Source organism: Salvelinus fontinalis, chromosome 34 (genome assembly GCF_029448725.1).
Source record: "Salvelinus fontinalis isolate EN_2023a chromosome 34, ASM2944872v1, whole genome shotgun sequence".
NCBI classification, from domain to species: Eukaryota; Metazoa; Chordata; class Actinopteri; order Salmoniformes; family Salmonidae; genus Salvelinus; species Salvelinus fontinalis.
Genome location: NC_074698.1, coordinates 17,746,025 through 17,772,058, shown reverse-complemented (window position 1 = coordinate 17,772,058; position 26,034 = coordinate 17,746,025). Strand labels below are relative to the sequence as shown.

The 26,034-nt window shown below is 43.9% G+C and overlaps 1 protein-coding gene across 1 annotated transcript in view; it reads left to right on the top strand.

Moving 5' to 3' along the window:
* Positions 1-5,683: 5,683 nt before the first annotated feature.
* The window catches only part of LOC129833364 (paralemmin-1-like), a 29,239-nt gene continuing 8,888 nt past the window's right edge, over positions 5,684-26,034 (top strand). Inside the window, exons 1-2 of the mRNA XM_055897910.1 lie at positions 5,684-5,942; positions 24,219-24,270. Of these exons, the coding sequence (XP_055753885.1) occupies positions 24,226-24,270 (45 nt within the window). The 5' untranslated portion in view covers positions 5,684-5,942; positions 24,219-24,225. The remainder of the gene's footprint in view (positions 5,943-24,218; positions 24,271-26,034) is intronic.

The window sequence follows — 26,034 nt, the reverse complement described above, 5'->3', positions numbered from 1 at the left end:
ACGTACTTTCATCAATAGGCCTTCAGCTGGAATGGACTGTCTCAAAAACCCAGCTTCTCACACAAGATCAGTAGCACTTTGAAACACATTTTAAATAACATTTAAACATTGATTGATCATTTTTTATTTAACTGGGTAAGTCAGTTAAGAACAAATTCTTATTAACATTGGCAGCCTACCACGGCCAAACCCAAACGACGCTGGGCCAATTGTGCACCGCCCTATGGAACTCCCAATCATGGCCAGTTGTGAGACAGCCTGGAATCAAACCAGGGTCTGTAGTGATACCTCTGGCACTGAGATGCAGTGCCTTAGACCACTGCGCCACTCGGGAGCCTGAATGCCTTGTGGCCAGAAAAGCTCTTGAGTTTTAGTGGGAGTGTTTATATGAGGACCTCTAAGTGCTCCCCATTCCACCCTGAGGTGTTAAATGAATCAGCAGGTCAACCACGGGTAATTCCACAATGACTCACTCACCTTCATTAATATAGCATTACCACTGGGAGGCTGATAGGCATTAGCCACATTAGCTAACACACAGTGCTCTCTGTATAGTATCTGACCTATACACATACGTTATATAAATATGTACCTACAGCATAAATCAACACAGCCACTGGGGGTAACCCCTCTAGGCAAGCATAAAGCAATGCAAGACTGTTTATACTTCTATTTGTAGTTGTGCACGGCCTGTATACTAAAAATTATCGTAATTTTGTTAACATTTTTGTTTTTGTTTTTGTTTTTAAACTCTGCATTGTTAGGAAGGGCTTGTAAGCATGTGATAAATATTATCAAATTTGATTTAATCATAGCCATAGTAGGTCAGTCAATGGTCAAATATAAATGGGGACTATTATGTGGAAGCTAGGGCTGTACTAAAATAGTAGTTGCTCAGCTCTATAGCCCCTGCCCTAGCCCTAGCACCAGACACAGGCCCAGCTCTCCCCTCACTACCACTCAGGCGCTGAGCGTGCATTGCTGTTCTGGCTCGGTGGGATTGTCAGAGTGGGGATGAGATATGGCTACGGCATTGTGGAAATGAGGAATCTGCCCATTATTAGGCCGTTATGGTTTACAGCACATTGGATGTCTGTCCCATGGGTCTCCTCTCCTCCCCTTCCCTCCCCTGCCCGGTGAGAACATAACTGAGCTGCCTTACTGACTGATCAATACAGACAGAGGAGGAATGGGGAGAAGAGGAGGGAGGGATAGAGGGAGGTAAGGAGAGAGGGAGGTGAAGGGGGCCGGCTATTCTCACTGTGGGAGATGTGGGATGTGGATGTGTGGTTACCGTGGTAACTCTACGCTGCACACCAAGACACAAAAAGACAAACCCAACATGGGTGGACTTTATGGGATGTACACATACATTTACACATGCATGCACTTTGCATGAACATGCACCGAACTAATAGAAAATTCATATATGCTGTACATGTATGTGAATACGTAAGCACCTCCGGTACCTCCGGTTGTACTGCCTGTAACACCTGCATACTGACCAGTTTGAATTTTTTACGTGATTGATTTTGATGGGCATCCATGTAATATAAAGAATGTGATGATCCTGCAGTATCGGGCAGTCAGTCTGATGGGCAGTCAGAGAACTGAACAAATAGCAGTACAAATCCAGAGGTTTGGATTTAATTGCAAAAATGACTGCATGTTTCCTTTAACAATGTAATGGCATAACACATTTCCTACATGGACACCCTCCACTCATGAAGATCAGTCTGCAGAAAGACTGGAAAATAGGACACATGTGCATGACTACGCATACACACATGTGCACACATACAATGTCAAGCCAAGGCTCCAGCTGTGGTGCATAGGGGCAACTCATTAATCAGACACACAACAATAGACTACAGATGTAGGATCTTAATTTGGTCAGTCTTTTGTTGCTGAGAATCTTCCTGACTGCAGGAAATGCAGAAAAGCTTTGTGATTTATATAAATTCACTGAAAATGCACAATAACACACGGTTATATTAACAGTAATGCACTTTTCATGTAGCCTACTTTTGTCCAGCTAATAGCCTAACCACCAACCAAGCAAATTATGGACTAAACGTTCAAATCCTGTTGCTGCATGATTATTTTTGCTGTGACAATATAGGTCAAATGAAAATCCTACATCTGTGGTCTACTGTCTAAACAGCCTCATACTGTTGGCCTTGGTCTACTGTCTAAACAGCCTCATACTGTTGGCCTTGGTCTGCTGTCTAAACAGCCTCATACTGTTGGCCTTGGTCTACTGTCTAAACAGCCTCATACTGTTGGCCTTGGTCTGCTGTCTAAACAGCCTCATACTGTTGGCCTTGGTCTACTGTCTAAACAGCCTCATACTGTTGGCCTTGGTCTACTGTCTAAACAGCCTCATACTGTTGGCCTTGGTCTGCTGTCTAAACAGCCTCATACTGTTGGCCTTGGTCTGCTGTCTAAACAGCCTCATACTGTTGGCCTTGGTCTACTGTCTAAACAGCCTCATACTGTTGGCCTTGGTCTGCTGTCTAAACAGCCTCATACTGTTGGCCTTGGTCTACTGTCTAAACAGCCTCATACTGTTGGCCTTGGTCTACTGTCTAAACAGCCTCATACTGTTGGCATTGGTCTGCTGTCTAAACAGCCTCATACTGCTGGCCTTGGTCTACTGTCTAAACAGCCTCATACTGTTGGCCTTGGTCTACTGTCTAAACAGCCTCATACTGTTGGCATTGGTCTGCTGTCTAAACAGCCTCATACTGTTGGCCTTGGTCTGCTGTCTAAACAGCCTCATACTGCTGGCCTTGGTCTACTGTCTAAACAGCCTCATACTGTTGGCCTTGGTCTACTGTCTAAACAGCCTCATACTGTTGGCCTTGGTCTGCTGTCTAAACAGCCTCATACTGCTGGCCTTGGTCTGCTGTCTAAACAGCCTCATACTGTTGGCCTTGGTCTGCTGTCTAAACAGCCTCATACTGTTGGCCTTGGTCTACTGTCTAAACAGCCTCATACTGTTGGCCTTGGTCTGCTGTCTAAACAGCCTCATACTGTTGGCCTTGGTCTGCTGTCTAAACAGCCTTATACTGTTGGCCTTGGTCTGCTGTCTAAACAGCCTCATACTGCTGGCCTTGGTCTACTGTCTAAACAGCCTCATACTGTTGGCCTTGGTCTACTGTCTAAACAGCCTCATACTGTTGGCCTTGGTCTACTGTCTAAACAGCCTCATACTGCTGGCCTTGGTCTACTGTCTAAACAGCCTCATACTGTTGGCCTTGGTCTGCTGTCTAAACAGCCTCATACTGTTGGCCTTGGTCTGTCTTGCTGGGGCCACTGAGAAACAAAACAATGATCAGTTAGAGTTAACCCTAACCCTAACCAAATGATCAGTTAACCCTAACCCTAACCAAATGATCAGTTAACCCTAACCCTAACCAAATGATCAGTTAGCGTTAACCCTAACCCAATGATCAGTTAGAGTTAACCCTAACCCTAACCCAATGATCAGTTAGAGTGAACCCTAACCCTAACACAATGATCAGTTAACCCTAACCCTAACCCAATGATCAGTTAGAGTTAACCCTAACACAATGATCAGTTAACCCTAACCCTAACTCAATGATCAGTTAGTTAACCCTAACCCTAACACAATGATCAGTTAGAGTTAACCCTAACCCAATGATCAGTTAGAGTGAACCCTAACCCTAACCCAATGATCAGTTAACCCTAACCCTAACCCAATGATCAGTTAACCCTAACCCTAACCCAATGATCAGTTAGAGTTAACCCTAACACAATGATCAGTTAACCCTAACCCTAACTCAATGATCAGTTAGTTAACCCTAACCCTAACACAATGATCAGTTAGAGTTAACCCTAACACAATGATCAGTTAACCCTAACCCTAACTCAATGATCAGTTAGTTAACCCTAACCCTAACACAATGATCAGTTAGAGTTAACCCTAACCCAATGATCAGTTAGCGTTAACCCTAACACAATGATCAGTTAACCCTAACCCTAACTCAATGATCAGTTAGTTAACCCTAACCCTAACACAATGATCAGTTAGAGTTAACCCTAACCCAATGATCAGTTAGAGTGAACCCTAACCCTAACCCAATGATCAGTTAACCCTAACCCTAACCCAATGATCAGTTAACCCTAACCCTAACCCAATGATCAGTTAGAGTTAACCCTAACACAATGATCAGTTAACCCTAACCCTAACTCAATGATCAGTTAGTTAACGCTAACCCTAACACAATGATCAGTTAGAGTTAACCCTAACCCAATGATCAGTTAGCGTTAACCCTAACCCTAAACAAATGATCAGTTAGAGTTAACCCTAACCCAATGATCAGTTAGCGTTAACCCTAACCCTAACCCAATGATCAGTTAGCGTTAACCCTAACCCTAAACACAATGATCAGTTAGAGTTAACCCTAACCCAATGATCAGTTAGAGTTAACCCTAACCCAATGATCAGTTAGGTCAGATGTGAGAGGAGAGGGTGCTCAAAGCGACACAAGGTGTGACACAATGTTCAGTCAGCCGCGCAAATACCTGACTGACCTCTCTTAACCGTCTGCAAATGTCTGCTAGAGTGGTCTCCATGCTTGCGCGCCCGCAGTGCTGGAGCTGTACTGTAGTCTATGCTTTGTGTTGGGCTGCTTCGGGTTGGTGTCATAAATATGGACTGAATGGATACAGTGAGTGGGCTGGCCATGCAAGCGACAGGGACTAGGTGAGATGCTTTGATGCTGATTAGAAAATGAAATAATGTGTTTTGTTTTACGCGCTTCAGTTATTTTTACAGGTTCTGATGGAGCTTCTTGTTCATGTAAGAGAGACTGCAGAAAAGCCTTCAGGCATGGGGGAAATGATGCATGTTATTGTGAACACACCAGATGGGGTCCCGAGGCAGAGTACACTGAGGTTTAGGGTGTTAATGAGATGGAAATGTAGGTAGCACAGGGCTCATTTTAATGGATGACGCTGCAAGGTTACTCAGGTTGGAGCAGGCTGGCATCCCAAATGACAGGTAGAAAACCTGCATGCAGAAAATATCCCATTTGTCAAATTTGGCTGGGGACACAAGCTCATTATAATGACAAGAAGTGCACCTCCTACAGAGCTGATTATTAATCACTGTCTCATGTGTACACTATCAAAGGAGCACTCCCATAATGACTCCACTCTGCCTTGGTGATAGACCATGCAGTCAGCCAAGCAGACACTACTAGTGGATTAAATAGTTTCCCTCTCCTGAATTATCAAGTAATCAATGGGTTTTCAATGGTGTAAATATTTTACAAAATTATAGGTATGCTTATACATATTGAGGCCTTTTCCAGACATGTGACAATGACGTTTACAATCGAGTGCATACCATGGAAGGGTCCATAACATGTCTACTGTGTGGTATATGGCCCATACTGTATCTGGTCATAGGCTGCACCTTGTTATCTCAACTTAACCGAACCCCAAGAAAACTGATGAGATAACCAAGAACAGCCGGCCTCAAGTTAACGTTTCACTTTCTTTTTTTCCCCCGCTACCTATCCTGGCAGCAAGACATATTCTAAAACTGTTTTTAGAAAATAAAACGCTAAGACTACTGCGGTAGTTAACGGGCTCGAGCATTCTTCTGGAGAATGCTATTCTTCTTCCCTGGTACCTTCCCTGAAAGAGAGGCGCGCCGAAGTGTTCCTTATGGAGTGGGCTACTCTAGCCTCCTATTACGTCTCGCTGAACTTTGTGGTCACTCCCACAAACGAATTCGTGTTTTCTTACTAACTTCCCAGCAGTTTTCATACCAAACGTTACACATCGTAGAAGTGGAAAATACAATCAAATCTGATTGAAGAGTTCAGAACTTTTTCAATCTGAGTCCTTGAACCATATCTTTCTGTGCGCTTGTTCTACATTCCAACTGCGAGTGAAAGTTACGCAAGGTAAGGCTATTTACCTATTTGTTCAAATGCTTTACACGTCATTTCAGTTGTATGTAAAATATTGTAGTTCATCATCTCTTTTAAAAGTCCACTCTGCGGGTGAACTTCGTATTATCCTATCCAATGAATTCGTACCATGTGGATGCCATTTTGCAATATTATTCAACATTGAAGTTGTGCCACAGATCTTTAAAAAAAATGTTTTTGTTTTGCAACATTGCTCATTATAATGTTATAACTGGGCTGGTTCAATATAATTACACATTTTTACGATTATCATCTGAAATTAATCTGTTCAGCTTTCACTGTATTCCTGTTCAAAGTGTAAAAACCAAGTACCTGGCATCATTTCACAATAGACTGCCTGATGTTAAATAATAAATGGTCATTTTTGGGCATTCCTGAACTGAAGAACTTTGTCTTCTCACTCTATTGGCAAAGTTTAAGACACAAATCCCTGCCTTTGGTATAGGAGAGATGACTGTGACTTGGTGCACCTTAATATAAGGTGTGCATTTAAAATAGCTGCTTTTGTGGACCACTCAATACTGATAAACAACCTGTCAGTCATAGACGACTGACACATCTCTAACAGTGAGCGCTTCATTAACTAACCTACTCCATGGCAACATCACCTAAAATGGCTTCAATGCTTAAGGAGACAAATTGCTTAGGGATTCTCAGCCAGGACACAATAATCAAATTTAGTCTAATTGGAATTAAGTGCTACTACATTCCAGCCACACCACACCATCCCAACACCACCACTCCAGCTCTTGGCCTCTATGCTGCAGTACAGAGACAGACCCTCATTACTCTGTGACGTCATCTGCAACAGAACTTAAACACATATCAGCATCAGGCTGAGGATCTTCATAGGAGATAACTAGTCTAGAATTGACACAGGCTCCACCTACCAAATATAGAGCCTGTTGTCAGGCAAAGTATCACTCATTACCATAATGATAGTCATGTGAATAAGGATATTCATGTGAATATGAATATCAAAGCAATGTCTTGTAATTAATGAGTAAATGGGTGACGATCACAACGAACATTAGCAGTGATTAGGGCACTAATGTTCATATTGATTTCACATCATCAGAGTGGTAGTGTTGGTGCTAGGGTGGACGGCGTCTGAAGCCATCGCTCTGCACTCTGTAAGAGAGGGAAATATGCAGTGTGTAGAGTGTCTGCCAGTGTTATGAGCATCCAGATTGGGCCTGAGGCGGGTGAGACTCACTTAAAGACACCCACATGCTCCAGCAAAGTGCTTCATTAGGTAGAACACAGAGGGAGGAACACCGGGGGAGGGGGAGGAGGGAGATGAAGGGATGGTTCTCGTGGCTCCATCTGGTCAGAATCTTGAACTACATTACGCTCCTGTGGTGTCAATCCTTTACAGCCGGTTCGCAGCCTGACTTCTTGTCGATGTGTACAATCTCAAGCACTAAGGTCAAGACAGCCAACTAAAATTCCCGTTGAAGAGATTGCGAGAAACAATATGATAGTACCAAAAGGTTGTGCCCCCTTAAACATTCAGAGTATTGGTTGTTTGGTTGGAACTAATCTTTTGTGGACAGACTATATAAACATAACCAAATTACGTGAGATTTTAGTTCTAGCTTAACCCGAGATTAGGTTGGTACTAGGGCTTTGCACCTGTCCAGAGCCAACGATTTTCAGTGGTGGGGTGCGCTGCGCTTGTAAAGGCAGGTGAATTCTGCTCTCTTGAATATTTGATGTTTCACATCACGTCAGGTAAGAGACTTACTTCAGAAGCTCTTGGCACATGGCTAACTTATTGTCAGTCATCTCAAAGAGAAGCAGCGCTGTTTCCTGAAAATCTGGCTGAGTGGTTCAGGTTCTTCTGAGCCATTACAGTTAAATGTCAGAGCTTCAGTCACAGGAAGGAAAATGGATTCCAGAGAGAGGAACGTAAACCATGCAGTTTGATACTGAATATCTGCTGCTCCGTAACCTCAGGTAGTTCTGGTCTTGATCAGATGTTCTGAGATATGGAGGAAGTAGCTTACTGTGCAAAATAGTTTTTTGTATGATTGTTACTGTAGATTGAATGGATGTGGAAATGTACAGTACTGTTCCTTAGATGAGGCAAAATTAAAATCCTGCCTGTGGATTTGGAAATCGAGTGTCAACTCAATTAACACATTTGAGCGCTGCTCTCCGTGATATCTCCTTGGTGATATCAGCAGCACAGTCTCTCACACAATTAAATTGATGGAGAGCTTTGAGCTGTTTGTTTTCAGCCATGCCCGCTCTCCTTCTCCCCACAAAATCTCCATCCCGTCATCAGCCTAATGTAGCCCGTGGATACACAAGCTTGACAGCTTGAGAAAACCCTGAGGATTCTGGGTTCCGGGAGGAGACAATGGGCTGTCACTCCAGAGTCATGAATCAGACTTACGCCTTGATGAAAAGACACCATTAGACACAAAACCTCAACGGATTTGCCTGACAAAGCTGGGCCTACAAATGTGATTACAGACAAAGGATTATGGCCGCTGCGGCTAACACCGCCTTGCTTTCCCTTCTCTATTATTTATGGGATTGCTCTGTCCTGTTCCTCAGCCCCCATTACTTTCACATGTGACCCACTTTTGAGGGGATGGATGCCACTGCTGGGGAAATGGCTGGTAGGGGAGCATAAATCAACATTTATTGGAACATTTACCATCCAACTCTGACATGACGTGGGCCGAAACTATGTTGGGTGGTGTTCTGTTACAAGGAACTTCTGCCTAAATGACACAGGTGAGCGTTATAGATTGGACAACGTGTTGTTACAATGACTATGTAACATCTAAGGACCTCGACTGCCACAAAATTCTGCCTCAATCTAATCTATTTTTAGTTTTTATTTAACCTTTATTTAACTAGGCAAGTCAAATAATAACAAATTGTTATTTACAATGGCAGCCTAACAAGAGGTAAAAGACCTCCTGCGGGGACGGGAGCTGGGATATCATTTTTTTAGGACAACACACACATCATGACAAGAGAGACAACACTACATATAGAGAGACCTAAGACAACAACAGCATAGTAGCACAGCATGGTAGCAACACAACAACAACAACAAGGTAGCAACATGGCAGCAGCACAACATGGTAGGAGCACAAACCCGGTACAAACATTGTTAGGCACAGACAACAGCACAAAGGGCAAAAAGGTAGAGACAACAATACATCACGCAAAGCATCCACAAGTGTCAGTAACAGTGTCCATGATTGAGTCTTTGAATGTAGTGAGGGAGATAACATGGATCTAATTACCCTTCAATAAGACTATAGTTGGGCCCCTTTCCCTCTAGTGCTGCCTCATAAATAACTTACGGGTCCTATTCCAACAATGCAGAGTTAAAATATAAGCCTGGCAAGTGAGGCTAAGTGCTTGATGAATGTTCTTTCCCGTTATGGAGCCATGAACTCATTAGACTTGCACTGTACATTGACAAGGCCAATGTTTTTTGTTAAAGTGCTTAAATTGTGACCTCTACCAAGAGACATTGAGCTATTTCAGGAAGCTGCATTAGAATGCTCTGGAAACATCTAAAAATGGTTTGAAATGTTTTTGCTCCATTGCCGTTTTTATGCTGAATTTGAATCAGTGAAAGTACTTGTCAAGTGAGGTGTAGAAGGAAAGTATATGAAAGTATATGAATTGTGCATTGAATACCCTTTTCCAAAGAGTAAATTGAGTGTAAAGTACTTGTGACGGGCTGAATGCACTATTTTCCAAAGCGTTTACACATTTGAATGGACAATCTGTTTTTCATAATCCACGCTGAAGGAACCACGGTTGACATCACATGACAAAGCCATGCATACCTTAACGCTGAGGTTAACAACATGACCTCATCTCTAATCTGACTTGAAAAGACATCACCATACATATATTCCGCATATTCCGCCTAAATGATGTAATCGTCCCTCCCTAACGTTAAGGCAGAGGAGAGAGAGGCTGCAGGGTCGATGGCTAAAAACAATGTAGCTAGGGAACAACAACAGCTTATGTCTTCTGTTTGTTCCTCCAACTGGATCAGGGTGCTGTGGAGGAGCACACAGTGTGATGAACTGGACGCCATGATTTATCAGATGTGCGTAAGCCTTAGCCTACACAGAATAAACAAGGATTAAGTGGAATATGGTGTGCATAGATAGAATGAGATACGATTTACAGACTGTTGGGGAGGACAGAATGAGGACATACTAGTGGTGCATAATGTATGTGTATATGTGGTCCTCATATGTGTATAGTTCTGCATTTGAGTTCTAAACTATGTGCATGACAGCAGGCCATGTCCTGATGTAGTTGTGTGCAGGGTTGAGCGCATTTCTGCTATCATGTACAGGATGTCTGCGTTCGGGTCAGGTTCACATGTGTAAATGATTGCATGCATTTGTTTACATGTTGTGTTTAGACTGGTCTATGTTCAGTTCATACACTATGTGCACAAAAGTATGTGGACACCCCTTTAAATTAGTACATTCGGCTATTTCAGCCACGCCCGTTGCTGACAGGTGTATAATATTGAGCACATAGCCATGCAATCTCCATAGACAAACATTGGCAGAACTGGAGAGCTCAGTGACTTTCATTGTGGCACCGTCATAGGATGCCACTTTTCCAACAAGTCAGTTCGTCAATTTTCTTCCCTGCTAGAGTTGCCCAGGTCAATTATATGTGCTGTTATTGTGAAGTGGAAACGTCTAGGAGCAGCAACGGCTCCGCCGCAAAGTGGTAGGCCACACAAGCTCACAGAATGGGACTGCTGAAGCGTGTAGCACGTAAAAATAATATATCCTATGTTGCAACACTCACTACCGAGTTCCAAACTGCCTCTGGAAGCAACGTCAGCACAAGAACTGAGTAGCCGCACACAAGCCTAAGGTCACCATGCGCAATGCCAGGCATTGGCTTGAGTGGTGTAAAGTTCACCACCGTTGGATTCTGGAGCAGTGGAAACGCATTCTCTGGAGTGATGAATCCCGCTTCACTATCTGGCAGTCCGACAGACAAATCTGGGTTTGGTGGATGCCAGGAAAACGCTACCTGCCCGAATGCTTAGTGCCAACTGTAAAGTTTGGTGGAGGATGAATAATGGTCTGGGGCTGTTTTTCATGGTTCAGGCTAGGCCCCTTAGTTCCAGTGAAGGGAAATCTTAACGCTACAGCATACAATGACCTTCAAGACGATTTTGTGCTTCCAACTTTGTGGCAACAATTTGGGTAAGGCCCTTTCCTGTTTTAGCATGACAATGCCCCCATGCACAAAAGCAGGTCCTTACAGAAATGGTTTGTCGAGATCGGTGTGGAAGAACTTGCCTGGCCTGCACAGAACCCTGACCTCAACTCCATTGAATACCTTTGAGGTAAATTGGAATGTAGACTGCAAGCCACGCCTAATTGCCCAACATCAGTGCCCGACCTCACTAATGCTCTTGTGGCTGAATGGAAGCAAGTCCCCGCAGCAATGTTCCAAAATCTAGTGGAAAGCCTTCCCAGAATAGTGGAGGCTGTTATAGCAGCAAAGTGGGGACCAACTCCATATTAATGCCCATGATTTTGGAATAAGATGTTCAACGAGCAGCCTGTTTCTATGAAGGAGGTGGAAATCCTACAACGGGAATGACAGCAAGACATTATTTGACTTTACTAGACTAGGAGATTACAGGAGATGACATTGTGTACACTCTGCTCTCTGCAGCCTTCTTACTGCCCCTGTGTGTACAGTAAATGTGATCTCATTGCCTGGAATGTGTGAAGACGAGATGTGAGCAGGCTTTTCAATGACCTTCGTCGTGAAAGGGTCAGAGTTCAGCGCTACTGTCAGCTGAACGAAACAACCAGTCAGAACAGTGAACTATTAACTGGTGCTCGAGTACATAGGTGATCTGAGTGTCTATGGGACTGAATATCAGCTTGTCTGCAAAAAGGCTCATATTCAGGATGATAATTATTTATCAATAAATGTTTTAGATGAAATATCCTTGGAAAGGGCCTCCCGAGTGGTGCAGCAGTCTAAGGCACTGGGTTCGATCCCGGGCTGTATCACAACCGTCCGTGATCGGGAGTCCCATAGGGCGGTGCACAATTGGCCCAGCATCGTCGAGTTAGGAGATGGTTTGTCCGGGGGGGCTTTACATGGCTCATTGCGCTCTAGTGACTTCTTGTGGCGGGTGCGCCTGCAGGCTGACCTCGGTCGTCAGTTGAATGGTGTTTCCTCCGACACATAGGTGCGGCTGGCTTCCGGGTTAAGCGAGCGGGTGTTAAGAAGTGCGGTTTGGCGGGTAATTTTTCGGCGGAATCATGACTCGACCGTTGCCTCCCGAGCCCGTTGGGAAGTTGCAGCAATGAGTCTGTTTCTATGACGTTCGTTAACGTCAATGGAATAGTCTACGAACGTCATAAAAACGGTCTTATTTAATTCTTACAACATTAAGGGAATGTCCTGTGCAACCTACAACTTCTTGTCAATATGGGGGCGCTGTTTTCACTTTGTAAAAATTATTTCCCAAATTAAACTGCCTCGTACTCAATTCTTGCTCGTACAATATGCATATTATTATTACTATTGGATAGAAAACACTCTCTAGTTTCTAAAACCGTTTGAATTATATCTGTGAGTAAAACAGAACTCAAGTTGCAGCTAACTTCCTGTCAGGAAGTGAGAAATCTGAAATCGGGCACTCTGTTCCAGGGTCAGTTTATTAATTTGCATGTAATCTATGAGTCAACATGCACTGCATACGATTTCCCCTAGATGTCAGTAAGCAGTGAGAATTGGAATGGGGTTGCTAGGCAGATCTGAGGCCATATAAAGGCTCTTGGAACGTGGGGTGCACTCTTTTCAACGTTCGTCATGGCGCAAGACAGACCTCAGGATGGCATTCTGAAAATCTCTCATTATAGGCCTTAGATATATCCGGCTCTGATTTTATTCGATATAGGTGTTAAAGACATCATAATGTAGTTATTTTAAACCGAGTTATATCAGTTTATATCAGTATATTGCGATTTTCGGATATTTCTTTGTGCTGCGTTATGAAGAGTTGGACACGTTTGGGCCACATAGCTAATGTTTGCTGCTAATTCCTAAGTTGAAGACGACAATCTACAACCGAGCAACGATGATTCTGGACAAAGGACCACTTGCACAAGATTCTGATGGAAGCTCATCAAAAAGTAAGAACTATTTATGATGTTAATTCGTTGTTCTGTTGAAAAATGTTACACTACTATTCCGCCATTAATTTCGGTGCTGTCTCGCTTTAACGCACGCTGTATGTCGTAGTAACGTTAATTGTAAAAATCGAACACAGCGGTTGCATTAAGAACTAATGTATCTTTCATTTGCTGTCCAACCTGTATTTTTTAGTCAAGTTTATGATTAGTTATTGATTAGATTAGGTGCCTCTCCCAAGATTTCTCCCGACATTTTGTTGGCAGCTTGGCTACTATTCTCATTGTATAACCACGATTTGTGCCGCTAAATATGCACATTTTCGAAAAAACAATATATGTATTGTGTAATATGATGTTATAGGACTGTCATCTGATGAAGTTTTGAGAAGGTTAGTGAAAAATGTAATATCTTTTGCTGGTTTATTCGCTATCGCTAACGTGCATGAATCAATGCTGCTGTGTGGTTGGCTATTGTAGTAAGCTAATATAATGCTAAATTGTGTTTTCGCTGTAAAACACTTAAAGAATCTGAAATATTGGCTGGATTCACAAGATCTGTATCTTTCATTTGCTGTACGCTGTGTATTTTTCATACATGTTTTATGATGAGTATTTAGGTAATTCACGTTGCTCTCTGTAGTTATTCTAGTTGCTTTGGTGAGAGTTGTGATGGTGGCTGCAATGTAAAACTATGATTTATACCTGAAATATGCACATTTTTCGAACAAAACATATGCTATACAATAAATATGTTATCAGACTGTCATCTGATGAAGTTGTTTCTTGGTTAGTGACTATTTATATCTTTATTTGGTCGGATTTGTGATCGCTACCTATGCAGGAAAAAAATGGTGGGGAAAAAAAGTTGTCTTTTGCTATGGTGGTTAGCTAATAGAAATACATATTGTGTCTTCCCTGTAAAACATTATAAAAATCAGAAATGATTGCTGGATTCACAAGATGTGTATCTTTCATTTGGTGTCTTGGACTTGTGATTTCATGAACATTTTATTATATGATATTTTTTTTATTTTTTTTATACCTTTATTTAACTAGGCAAGTCAGTTAAGAACAAATTCTTATTTTCAATGACGGCCTAGGAACAGTGGGTTAACTGCCTGTTCAGGGGCAGAACGACAGATTTGTACCTTGTCAGCTCGGGGATTTGAACTTGCAACCTTCCGGTTACTAGTCCAACACTCTAACCACTAGGCTACGCTGCCGCCCCTATCCCTGTGGCTTTAGGCTAGGCTATGCTAGTCAGCTTTTTTGATGGGGGGGATCCCGGATCCGGGTTTGTGACTCGTATGAATTTCATCACAACCATGCATATTTTGTGTTTTGGGAACCTATCTCTTGTAATGCACCCACACTGTTCCCAAAACCTAATTACATTTTCTGGAAACCTTTAAAGAACTTAGAAAGGCTGTTCTGTCAACATTCTTGCAACATCAAAGGAATGTTTTGTGCACCCGGATACAAACATTATCTGAATGTCAACACAAATGGACAGTTTTTGTTTTTTAGGAAGCTATCTCTTGTCATATCCCCACAATGTTCCCACAACCAAAATAAATGTTTTAGGAACTTTTAAAGAAACAAAATAATTGTTCTGGGAATGATATTGCAACATCAGGCAAATGTTTTTTTTGCAACCTAATAGAAACATTTAAATAATCCTCACAAGTGGACAGTTTTTGTGTTTTGGGAACTCTTATAATCTCTTATAGTGTCCACACAATGTTCCCACAACATCATGAAATATTCTGGGAACAGATTAAATGTGTACTAGGAACATCAGGTAAATGCTTTATACAAACATTCTATAATCATCACAACTAGACAGTTTTTGTTTTAAGAGAATATTTGCCACAATCTAACAAATGTGCTGGGAACCTTTACAGAACCAATTCTGGTTTGCTCCACACAACCCTAAACCTGGCCTCCTGCAGGGCACAGGTACTGACAGCTACACCTTGAACTTCCTCAACAAACACACTCTTATATAGAGCGACTTACTGTAGAGAGTGCATACATTTTCTTACGGGTGCCCCGTGGGAATTGAACCCACAACGCTAGCATTGCAAGCGGCATGCTCTACCAACTGATCCACACAGGACCCCAGCCTCAGCTCAAAGTGTGACCTAGATGTCATTTCAGTGTGACCTAGCTGTCATTTTAAACAGCAGTAAATTAAAGGTCAGTAGTTATATTGCTCATGACTTATATTGCTAGAGTGTTTATTACTGAATGAGGATTAGGCCTTTCAAATTTGATGTTGCCGGCCAGACATTAATTGTTGTAATGCTGTAATGTTGATTGGTCATTGCGGGTAGTTTCATTCTGATCATGGACTAGAACGGCTGAATCACTGAAAGTAAGGTAAGGTTCACCAGCTTTAACTCATTGTGCTATGGCTTTTCTCTCCATAGTGATGACAACTCTGCTGTTAATGGAACTGTATAACTTGATGATAATGGTCAACAGTGTAAAGGATGAGGTGTTGTGTGTGTTGGGTAGAGGTAGAGAGAAGTCTATGTGAGCAGAGCAGGTTCTCAAAGATAACCAGGCATGCTTATAGGCCACATTCTCCAGACCAGAGCCATAGCTATTAAGTGCTAGCAGCCCAGAAAAGCACGTTTCCACCTCCCTGAATGCATATTTTGTAGACCGTCGAACTTGCAGGGCACAAGTTGACCAATTCTTTTAAAAGCCCAGCTTTTTAACTATTTATGAGATGAGAACTTTTCCTGGGTCAACACTGTGTATTCTCGGCCCTCATTGTGAAGAATGTTCCATTCACACAATGTGCTGCTGCAGACTACAGTAACACTTCATGCAATCTAGAGCACATTGTTTCTGCCTGCTTGTTTATGCAGCCAAGTGTGCATATGTCCATGTGCGTCCATGTGTATCCATGTGTATGGACAGTATATCAGTGGAGGATGGGGGTGGGGTGCAAGCGTTGGCTGCATCTGATCATTTTGTACCCTGGTGTGTTCCCATTAACTATAGCTAGGCTCAGTCACCTCCTCATGGCATTGCTTTGATTTGGCACGGTAGGTATGGCAGGGAAGAGGATGCAGCCTGACATACTGTACATACACAGCAGTTGGGACAGCGTTTCCTAAACTAGGGTTCGCCTGGTTTAAATGAGTTCGGGAGAGAAACTTGGTTCATGGAACTGGGGTTATGCCAGTACCCTCCAGTAGCCACTAGATACGGCTGTAATTAACAGAGCGGTTTCAGTTTTCTTCCTACAAAGGTGGCTCCATCGTTTGAACGGTTTAAGCTACAAAATATTATGACCCCATCACTGAAAGGTAACACTCTAAGAAAGATGTATGTGTCTTCCGTTTCCTTCTACCATGCCCACAAGCCACGCAGGACTCATTAAAACAGAGTAGACAAGACCAGGCCCTGATCTTCTGAACTTCCCAATACCTTTCTGATGCATTTCATTTACTTTAGCAATTTATACTGAACAAAAACATAAAAACAACATGCAACAATTTCAAAGATTTTATCGACTTACAGTTCATATAAGGAAATCAGTCAATTGATATACATTCATTAGGCCCTAATCTATGAATTTCACCTGACTGGGAATACAGATATGCATCTGTTGGTCACAAATACCTTTTAAAAAATTGGGTTTTGGATCAGAAAAAGTCAGTATCGGGTGTGACCACCATTTGCCTCATGCAGGGTGGCACATCTCCTTTGCATAGAGTTGATCAGGCTGTTGATTGTGGCTTGTGGAATGTTGTCCCACAACTCTTAAATGGCTGTGTGAAGTTACAAAATATTGACGGGAACTGGAACACGCTGTCGTACACGTCGATCCAGAGCATCCCAAACATGCTCAATGGGTGACATGTCTGGTATGCAGGCCATGAAAGAACTGGGAAAGGTTCAGCTTCCAGGAATTGTGTACAGATCCTTGCAACATGGGGCTGTGCATTATCATGGTGAAACATGAGTTGATGGTGGCGGATGAATGGCACGACAATGGGCCTCAGGATCTTGTCACGGTATCTCTGTGCATTCAAATTGCCATCGATAAAATGCAATTGCGTTCGTTGTCAGTAGCTTATGCCTGCCCATACCATAACCCCACCGCCACTGGGGCACTCTGTTCACAACGTCGACATCAGCAAATCGCTCGCCCACACGACGCCATATGAGGTGTTGGCTTTGGGGATGATCAGTGAGATATACCTGCTGGAGCGTGTGCTACGGGTGGGTGTTATCGTAACCAGTGAACTGAGAAAAGGCGGAGATTTACCTAGCATGGACTTATAGATGACCTGGAGCCAGTGGGTCTGGCGACGAATATGTAGCGAGGGCCAGCCGACTAGAGCATACAGGTCGCAGTGGTGGGTGGTATAAGGTGTTTTAGTAACAAAATGGATGGCACTATGATAAACTGCATCTAGTTTGCTGAGTAGAATATTGGAAGCTATTTTGTAGATGACATCGCAGAAGTTGAGGATCGGTAGGATAGTCAGTTTTACTAGGGTAAGTTTGGCGGCATGAGTGAAGGAGGCTTTGTTGCGAAATAGAAAGCCGATTCTAGATTTGATTTTGGATTGGAGATGTTTAAGATGAGTCTGGAAGGAGATTTTACAGTCTAGCCAGACAGGTAGGTATTTCTAGATGTCCACATATTCTAGGTCGGAACCGTCCAGGGTGGTGATGCTAGTCGGGCGGGCGGGTGCAGGCAGCGAACGGTTGAAAAGCATGCATTTGGTTTTGCTAGCGTTTAAGAGCAGTTGGAGGCCACGGAAGGAGTGTTGTATGGCATTGAAGCTCGTTTGGAGGTTAGATAGCACAGTGTCCAAGGAAGGGCCAGAAGTATACAGAATAGTGTCGTCTGCGTAGAGGTGGATCAGGGAATCGCCCACAGCAAGAGCAACATCATTGATATATACAGAGAAAAGAGTCGGCCCGAGAATTGAACCCTGTGGTACCCCCACAGAGACTGCCAGAGGACCAGACAACATGCCCTCCGATTTGACACACTGAACTCTGTCTGCAAAGTAGTTGCTGAACCAGGCAAGGCAGTCATCAGAAAAACCGAGGCTACTGAGTCTGCCGATAAGAATATGGTGATTGACAGAGTCGAAAGACTCGGTCAGTCGATGAAGACGAAAATGACTTTGGAGTCAGCTTATGGTAGAGAAACGAACATTCAATTATCTGGCAACAGCTCTGGTGGACATTTTTGCAGTCAGCATGCCAATTGCACGCTCCCTAAAAACTTAAGACATCTGTGGAAGGTTCACCTGTGTAATGATCATGCTGTTTAATCAGCTTTTTGATATGCCACACCTGTCAGGTGGATGGATTATCGTGGCAAGGGATATAAACAAATTTGTGCACACAATTTGAGAGAAATAAGCTTTTTGTGGAAAATCTTTTATTTCAGCTCATGAAACATGGGACCAACACTTTACAAGTTGCGTTTATATTTTTGTTCAGTATAAACGGCACACATTTAAACGGCACACAGTTCGGTACTCTTTCTAGGAAAACCGTTACGAAGTGAGAGAGCATATCCATCCAAGTGTGTTTGCCAGGGAAAGTTGGTGAAGTGTGTGGGTGTGTGTTATTAAGTGTGGGTGTGTGTCCGTGCGCATGCGCGTTTGAACGTGTTTGAACACATGCACGTGATAGGTGGAGCTCCTGTGTGAGCTCTTGTGAAGTTAAATGGAGTGTATTGCTGAATCTTCCTTCCTGTTGGGAAGCAGCATACTGTTTCTCCTTATTCTAATTAGAGACGTTGACAGAGAGGCTCAGACAAACAAACAGAGCACACAGGAGCCATCTGTGCCCCCAAGCACAGCTCTGATGGTGATTGAACCCAATGATGAAGTAATCCACAATGACAATGCAAACGCTTGGTAGGCAACAGACACATGTCCTGCAATCTGTGCCTCAACATGGCAGGAGCTTTATTGTGGTGTGTGTGTGTGCGTGTGTGCGTGCGTGCTTGCGTGCGTGCGTGCGGCCCAGGTGGAAGGCCCTGACAGAGTCCATTAATGTGAGTCAGTTTCCCCTGCTAAGCTGTGTGCTATCAGCTGAGTACTGGCCTGGAAGTCCTGGCTCCTAGCAATCCTGTGCCAGGCTGAGGAGGGTTGGGGCTCTTCTGTCCTGAGCCTAGTACAGTACCACAGTCTACAGTATGTCTGGACAACTTTGATTCCGATGGAGCATGCTGTATTCTCTAGTTGACTTCATTGTACTGGAATGTTAGCTGCACCTCTGTTCCTGGAAATGGTAGTGTTGGTTACAGAGTTCAGGATATCCCATAGTTACTGGTGTATGAATATTGTTGCTGGGTGAACACCTCTGCTAAGGCCAATTATCTCCCTGATCCCTGCCTTACATTCCATTTAGAGATGTTTTGGATGTGAATAAAATATTTAGCTAGTATAACTACAGCTGTGTACTGGCTTACCAGGAGAGATGTGTGGCTTCCTGATAACCTCCAGAATCTCACTGGGAGCTATACTGTTGTCACATTTCCAGAGTTCCCACCGTCACATCAGTTACAGAGCTGTGAGCTTCCTCCTCCAGACCTGCTTTTGCTTTTGGGGAAGAATGTTCTGTGAGTTATACTTCTGTGGCAATCAAATAAAATATTTCTGATTCCACTCATATTCTGTCACTTTTACGGCTCCCTATACTTTCAGCACTCAATCTACAAAACATATGTACACAGATTCACACAAACAAACAAATGCATGCAGACATGCACACCCACAACAACTTAAAGCACTTGCACTTTATTAAAAACCAAAAGTATAAACAATTGAATCCATGCTTTCAGCAATGGGAAATAGAGGAGGACTTGGAAAACAACACAGAAAGTAACTTTAAAAACCGAGTCGATTTCGGAGGACAGATAGAATACCTTCTTAGTGCTGAATTATACATTAGGGAGCGGAGCAGCGTAACTTTTGTACATGACTGGTTTCTGGGACAGAGAATCGCTTTCTCTCTGCACTGGCTGACTCTCACCCCCATGTAGAATATGGCTAAGTGGCAGGGTCTGAGTTTGTCTCACTCTGTGGACTGGATGTGCCATGAAGACCAGTGGCCAGACCAGATTGGCCATTTCTTGTTTTTACACTAACGATTGCGATTACGATGCATTTAGTGCCAGGAGTTTTTCCCAGATCATGGGACCTGGCCAGAAAAAATCTGGGCCCTAGTTATAGTCACAACTAAGGCCAAGTCTTTCCTGGGTAGATCACATAGTCAGGAAAAACTCCTGGCACTCAACTTAATGTATACCAGAAATCCTGGAGACCATTTGACTGCCATCCCTGGGCTGGTCTCCCGCACAGTGAGTCCATGGGGAGTTCCAGGGAGAGATCCATTCCAGCCCCGTCCACATAGTTAGGATTCCAGGGTGAGGTTATCCTGATCCTCCACACAGTGAGAAACTGGGTTCCCTATTGAGGAGCAACATTTACATGTTGCCTTTTCCCCTACGTTTCTACCCACCATTCCAAACATATGGGCAGTGCTCTTCTGAGTATTGTTCGTACAGCATAGTGATTACAGTAATACTGAATGTGTAAAGCCTTTCAAATATTTCTGTATGTATCAGTAATGCATACTGTACTGTATGGTGTCAGGCTACAGAATGTGCCTCCTGCTGTGCTACTGGTGTAAATATCTCCCAGTGTTCCTCCCCCTTCCAGTCTCACAGTCACATTCAGTGAGCCGTGCCTTAAGCGGAAAAGACAGAGGAGATTTCCAACCCCCTTGGAGAAGATAAGGCGCTGACTGTCAGACGTCTTGCAGTTGTTTGTGGCTGAGAAACACAGGTCAGATCTATCTCTCTCCCACACACACATCACCCACCCATTTACATCCCCCACCTTTCTGTACATACTATCTGTGTCCCCCTGTGAGACACTCAATGTGACACACACAACACACACTCAGTCCCTGGATATCACCCACAGCTGGAGAGAAATCAGTTCAGCCTGAGTGGGCACTCCATGTTCCGTGAGAGCACTCCTCTCTCTGCTGACGAGAGAGAGAGAGAGAGAGCTCAGTGACAGAAAGCTCAGTGACGGAGTGGGGACAGGTGAGGGACACCCACACACCAGCTTCAGTGTCTGTGCTTACATTCCATTTTTGTCCCGCTCCAAGACTCCACTCAGTGGAAAAGGGTTGCAGGGACTCTGGCTTAAGTGCTCGATTTGTAGCTGTCAGAAGTACATTGTGTTTTCCCCTCAGTCCAGGTCAGGTCACAGAGGACCCAGGTGTCTCTCTTTCCTCTATCTCTCTCTTTCAGGTCAGGGTCTCTCAAGGGGCCGAGTTACAGTACAGTGTACAGGGACATTTGATGCATGGAAATTTTCTGTCCCTTTGGCCCGAGTCATTTCTCCTGGGAAGTTACATTTAAGTTAAGCAGAAACCCTGGGAAGCTCCCTGGAAGGTCCAGTCCCTTGACGTCCTCCCAGGAAATTTCTCTATCTCTCTCTAAGGAGTGTGGGCTCATATGATAAGCAGCACACATCACATTTGCTGATTCCCAGGAGAATACCATGCGACAAATGGTGTCTAGAAACAGCAGCAACACCCCCCCCCCCCCCCCCCCCCCAAACCATAGCTCATCTCAGTCACCTCCAGACTGTACAAACAAAGTGGTATAATCTCTCTAGGGTAGCAGCAGCAGCCAGTCGTACCCAGACAGACACAGAAGGACTGGGGTGTCCTAGTGAGTGTGGGGGGGTGGCTCTGGGCTGGCTGGCGGTTGGCAGTGTGTAAGGTGTCCATCATCTGGACAAGGAGAGTCCCCCGGGTTGGTAGCGCCCTTGTGTTTCTTCTAATGAACCTCTGCCTGTGGCACTCCATCACCGTGACAATGCCCACTAATGACCCCCGTGTTGGGTGTGAGACGTCACAGCCCCTCCCTCTCCATCACAGCCCTGCCGTCAGTACAACACCCCCTCTACCAACACCCCCTCTAGAGCCGTCCGTCACCCTCACTACAATGCCCACCTGGGACTAACAATGGCCCTGTGTGGCTGACTATGGCTATATTACACTGTAGCTGTGCAGCCCTCAGAGACCATACAACCATCCTCAATTTCTAACCACTTATGTTATAGAGTATCAATCTGAGTTGGACAGAACGGTACTTCAAATATAGTCACCCGTGCCTCTTGAGTACCATTCTCCATAGTAGGCTAGTTATACCAATCATGTATATCATGTGTAGAGAAAATTTGTTCATTTACAGATATAAGGTAAATATCTGAGGTTGAATTATAACCTGTATAATTAAAATGGTGTATAATTATCATCTCTTCTGCTCTCATGAAATGGCTTTCATTGGCTGTGAATCATTATAGATCTCTTATTGCTTAACACATCTGCAACTTCAATCAAGCAGCCGTCTCTCAGAGTGAGCTTTGGTGTGTGTGTGTGTGTGTGTGTGTGTGTGTGTGTGTGTGTGTGTGTGTGTGTGTGTGTGTGTGTGTGTGTGTGTGTGTGTGTGTGTGTGTGTGTGTGTGTGTGTGTGTGTGTGTGTGTGTGTGTGTGTGTGTGTGTGTGTGGCCGTTCTGACAGTTGTTGGAGTTTGACTCAAGGGGCTCTTCCAGCTCTTCTTATGTCAACACTTCTAGGTGTGTTTAAAGAGATGACAGGAGGAGATACTGTAGTACACTCTGTAGTAATACTCTGTAGTGTAGTACACTCTGTAGTACACTCTGTAATACACTATGTAGTGTAGTACAATCTGTAGTACTACTCTGTAGTGTAGTACACTATGTTTGTACACTGTGGTTTGTAGTACACTCTGTAGTAATACTCTGTTGTGTAGTACATTCTAATACTCTGTACTGTAGTGCACTCTGTAGCACACTATGTACTGTGGTACACTGTAGTACACACTGTAGTATACTCTGTAGTAATACTCTGTAGTGTAGTACACTCTGTAGGAATACTATGTAGTGTAGTACACTGTAGTACACTCTGTAGTATACTCTGTACTGTAGTACACTCTCGTGTAGTACACTCTGTAGTACACTCTCGTGTAGTACACTCTGTACTGGAGTACACTCTGTAGTACACTCTGTACTGGAGTACACTGTAGTACACTCTGTAGTGCACTCTGTAGCACACTATGTACTGTGGTACACTCTGTAGTACACTCTGTAGTGCACTATGTACTGTAGCACACTATGTACTGTGGTACACTCTGTAGTACACTCTGTAGTACACTCTGGACTAGTGGCATTGTCATGTCAGTGATCAAAGCTGCGACAGGTTGGTTTATAGCATTTTATTTACAGTTGGTGATAACATAGGACTGGAGTGAAAACAGAGGGGGAAAGGTGTGAACCTAATATATCTTCTGAGAGCAGCTCTCCCCTCCCACTCTTACTGTAAGCCAAACGGATCCATAGTCCTCTCCACAGCCTCTGTTTTACTCCCTCTCCTCATACACTTTATCCCTGTGTGTGAGGTTGCTGCTCCAGGAATCAATCGTTCCTTTAATTTCAATCAGCCTTATTACTGTTGGGAGCTCAGCAACTCAGCATCAAAGGCTGCTATGTGCTCTCCCTTCTCCCAGTTCCTCTCTGCTCTCTCACTTAGGGTTTTAGAAAATAATTATATAAGAATTATGTAGTAATCATCTCTAGTGCAGATATTGCTAACAGGCAGTTTTCCAGTCACCTCTGTGGAAAGTGTATAATAAAATGAGCATGTAGTTGGTGGTTTGAAGGATGACAGGACAACAACCAAAGGACCCAGTACATGACAGAATACAGTAGTGTAGCAGTCTCTCCATGAGAAGCCTCTGCACTGCTTTGATATATGACTGATCTAGGATCTGGCATCACATAATCACACTCTCTCATCCACTGTCCCACAGCGAGGGGAATTGAAAATCAGTTATGCGCTTTCGCTAAATATGTGTGGAACAACTTTAAATAATAGAGTTTCATTTATATGGTTTGCTCAGATGAACAGTTTTCTGGACTGCTACTTTAGGAGTAAAGTAACTATAACTCTCCTCTGTGTTCTTGTGTTGTAGACCCAACATGGACGAGGCAGAGAAGTACCAGCAGAGAGTGCAGGCTATAGAGGTGAGTCTCAGAGTTTTACTTCCACCTTACGAATTGATTTGAACTTGAGCATATTGATAAAGACGCCCAACAACGGTCAGGGGAGTGAGACGTTTACTCTGCATCAAGGCAGTGATCTGTAAATAGTTCAAATGTTTAACCTCACATTCTGCAGAAGTCAACACAATGAAAGACATTCTAACATTAGGCACACAACCCACACAGAGCACATTGACATGTACTATACATTATGCTTATATGATGGATATTTCCCCCAGCCATGTACATCCACATCACATGCCTGCGCTCCCTCAGCCATGTACATCCACATCACATGCCTGCTCTCCCTCAGCCATGTACATCCACATCACATGCCTGCTCTCCCCCAGCCATGTACATCCACATCACATGCCTGCGCTCCCTCAGCCATGTACATCCACATCACATGCCTGTTCTCCCTCGGCCATGTACATCCATATCACATGCCTGCTCTCCCCCAGCCATGTACATCCACATCACATGCCTGCTCTCCCTCAGCCATGTACATCCACATCACATGCCTGCTCTCCCTCAGCCATGTACATCCACATCACATGCCTGCTCTCCCTCAGCCATGTACATCCACATCACATGCCTGCGCTCCCCCAGCCATGTACATCCACATCACATGCCTGCTCTCACTCAGCCATGTACATCCACGCCTGCTCTCCCCCAGCCATGTACATCCACATCACATGCCTGCGCTCCCCCAGCCATGTACATCCACATCACATGCCTGCTCTCACTCAGCCATGTACATCCACATCACATGTCTGCTCTCCCTCAGCCATGTACATCCACATCACATGCCTGCTCTCACTCAGCCATGTACATCCACATCACATGCCTGCTCTCCCCCAGCCATGTACATCCACGCCTGCTCTCCCCTAGCCATGTACATCCATGCTCTCCCCCGGTCTGTCCATGTTTGAATAATTAAATTGGGTTGCATGGCGTTTTCTTCAGGGCCACTACTGACCTCATCAGCAGGGTTAAATACTACAGGGACCTTGAGCATTAAAAGACAGTAGAAATACACACACACACACACACACACACACACACACACACACACACACACACACACACACACACACACACACACACACACACACACACACACACACACACACACACACACACACACACACACACACACAATGCTCATGCCTTCCCTCCATGCATTATCCTGTCTTTCTTTGATGCAGTGGGGTCTAGCCAACTCCCACATGTTATGCCACAACACAGTTCTTATTGAGTTAGGTTAGACCAAAATCGTTAATCAAAGTCTGATCTAAATTAGCCCTTCTGTTTAGTGTAATCTAATTGCAGTTGCTTTTGAAAAGAGGGAGGTTGGGGAAACTATGAGAAGTCCAAAGGGATAGCAATGGTGGTTTCCTGTCTCAGGCCTGGATTGGTGCTAATGTATGGGAGTGAACCGCTCCTCCTAACAGAACATGAATGTGCAGTATGTGTGATATGTGTGTTACTGTCAGACTAGCTCATGAAGATGGAGTGCTGGCATGCCCACGTGCTCCTAGCCTTGCCCCTTCATCTCCGTTTCTCTGCACTTTGACCTTAAAGAACCAGCTGTTCCACCGGTCAACAGCATATATGTCTATGGGGCTTGTCACTGTAATCCACTTTCACAGCTTTTCACTCATACTGTAGTAAGATATACAGTACTGTAGTTGTGCTGTTATCTTCTCTTTCACTAGCATCATTCAAATGACAACTATGACTATC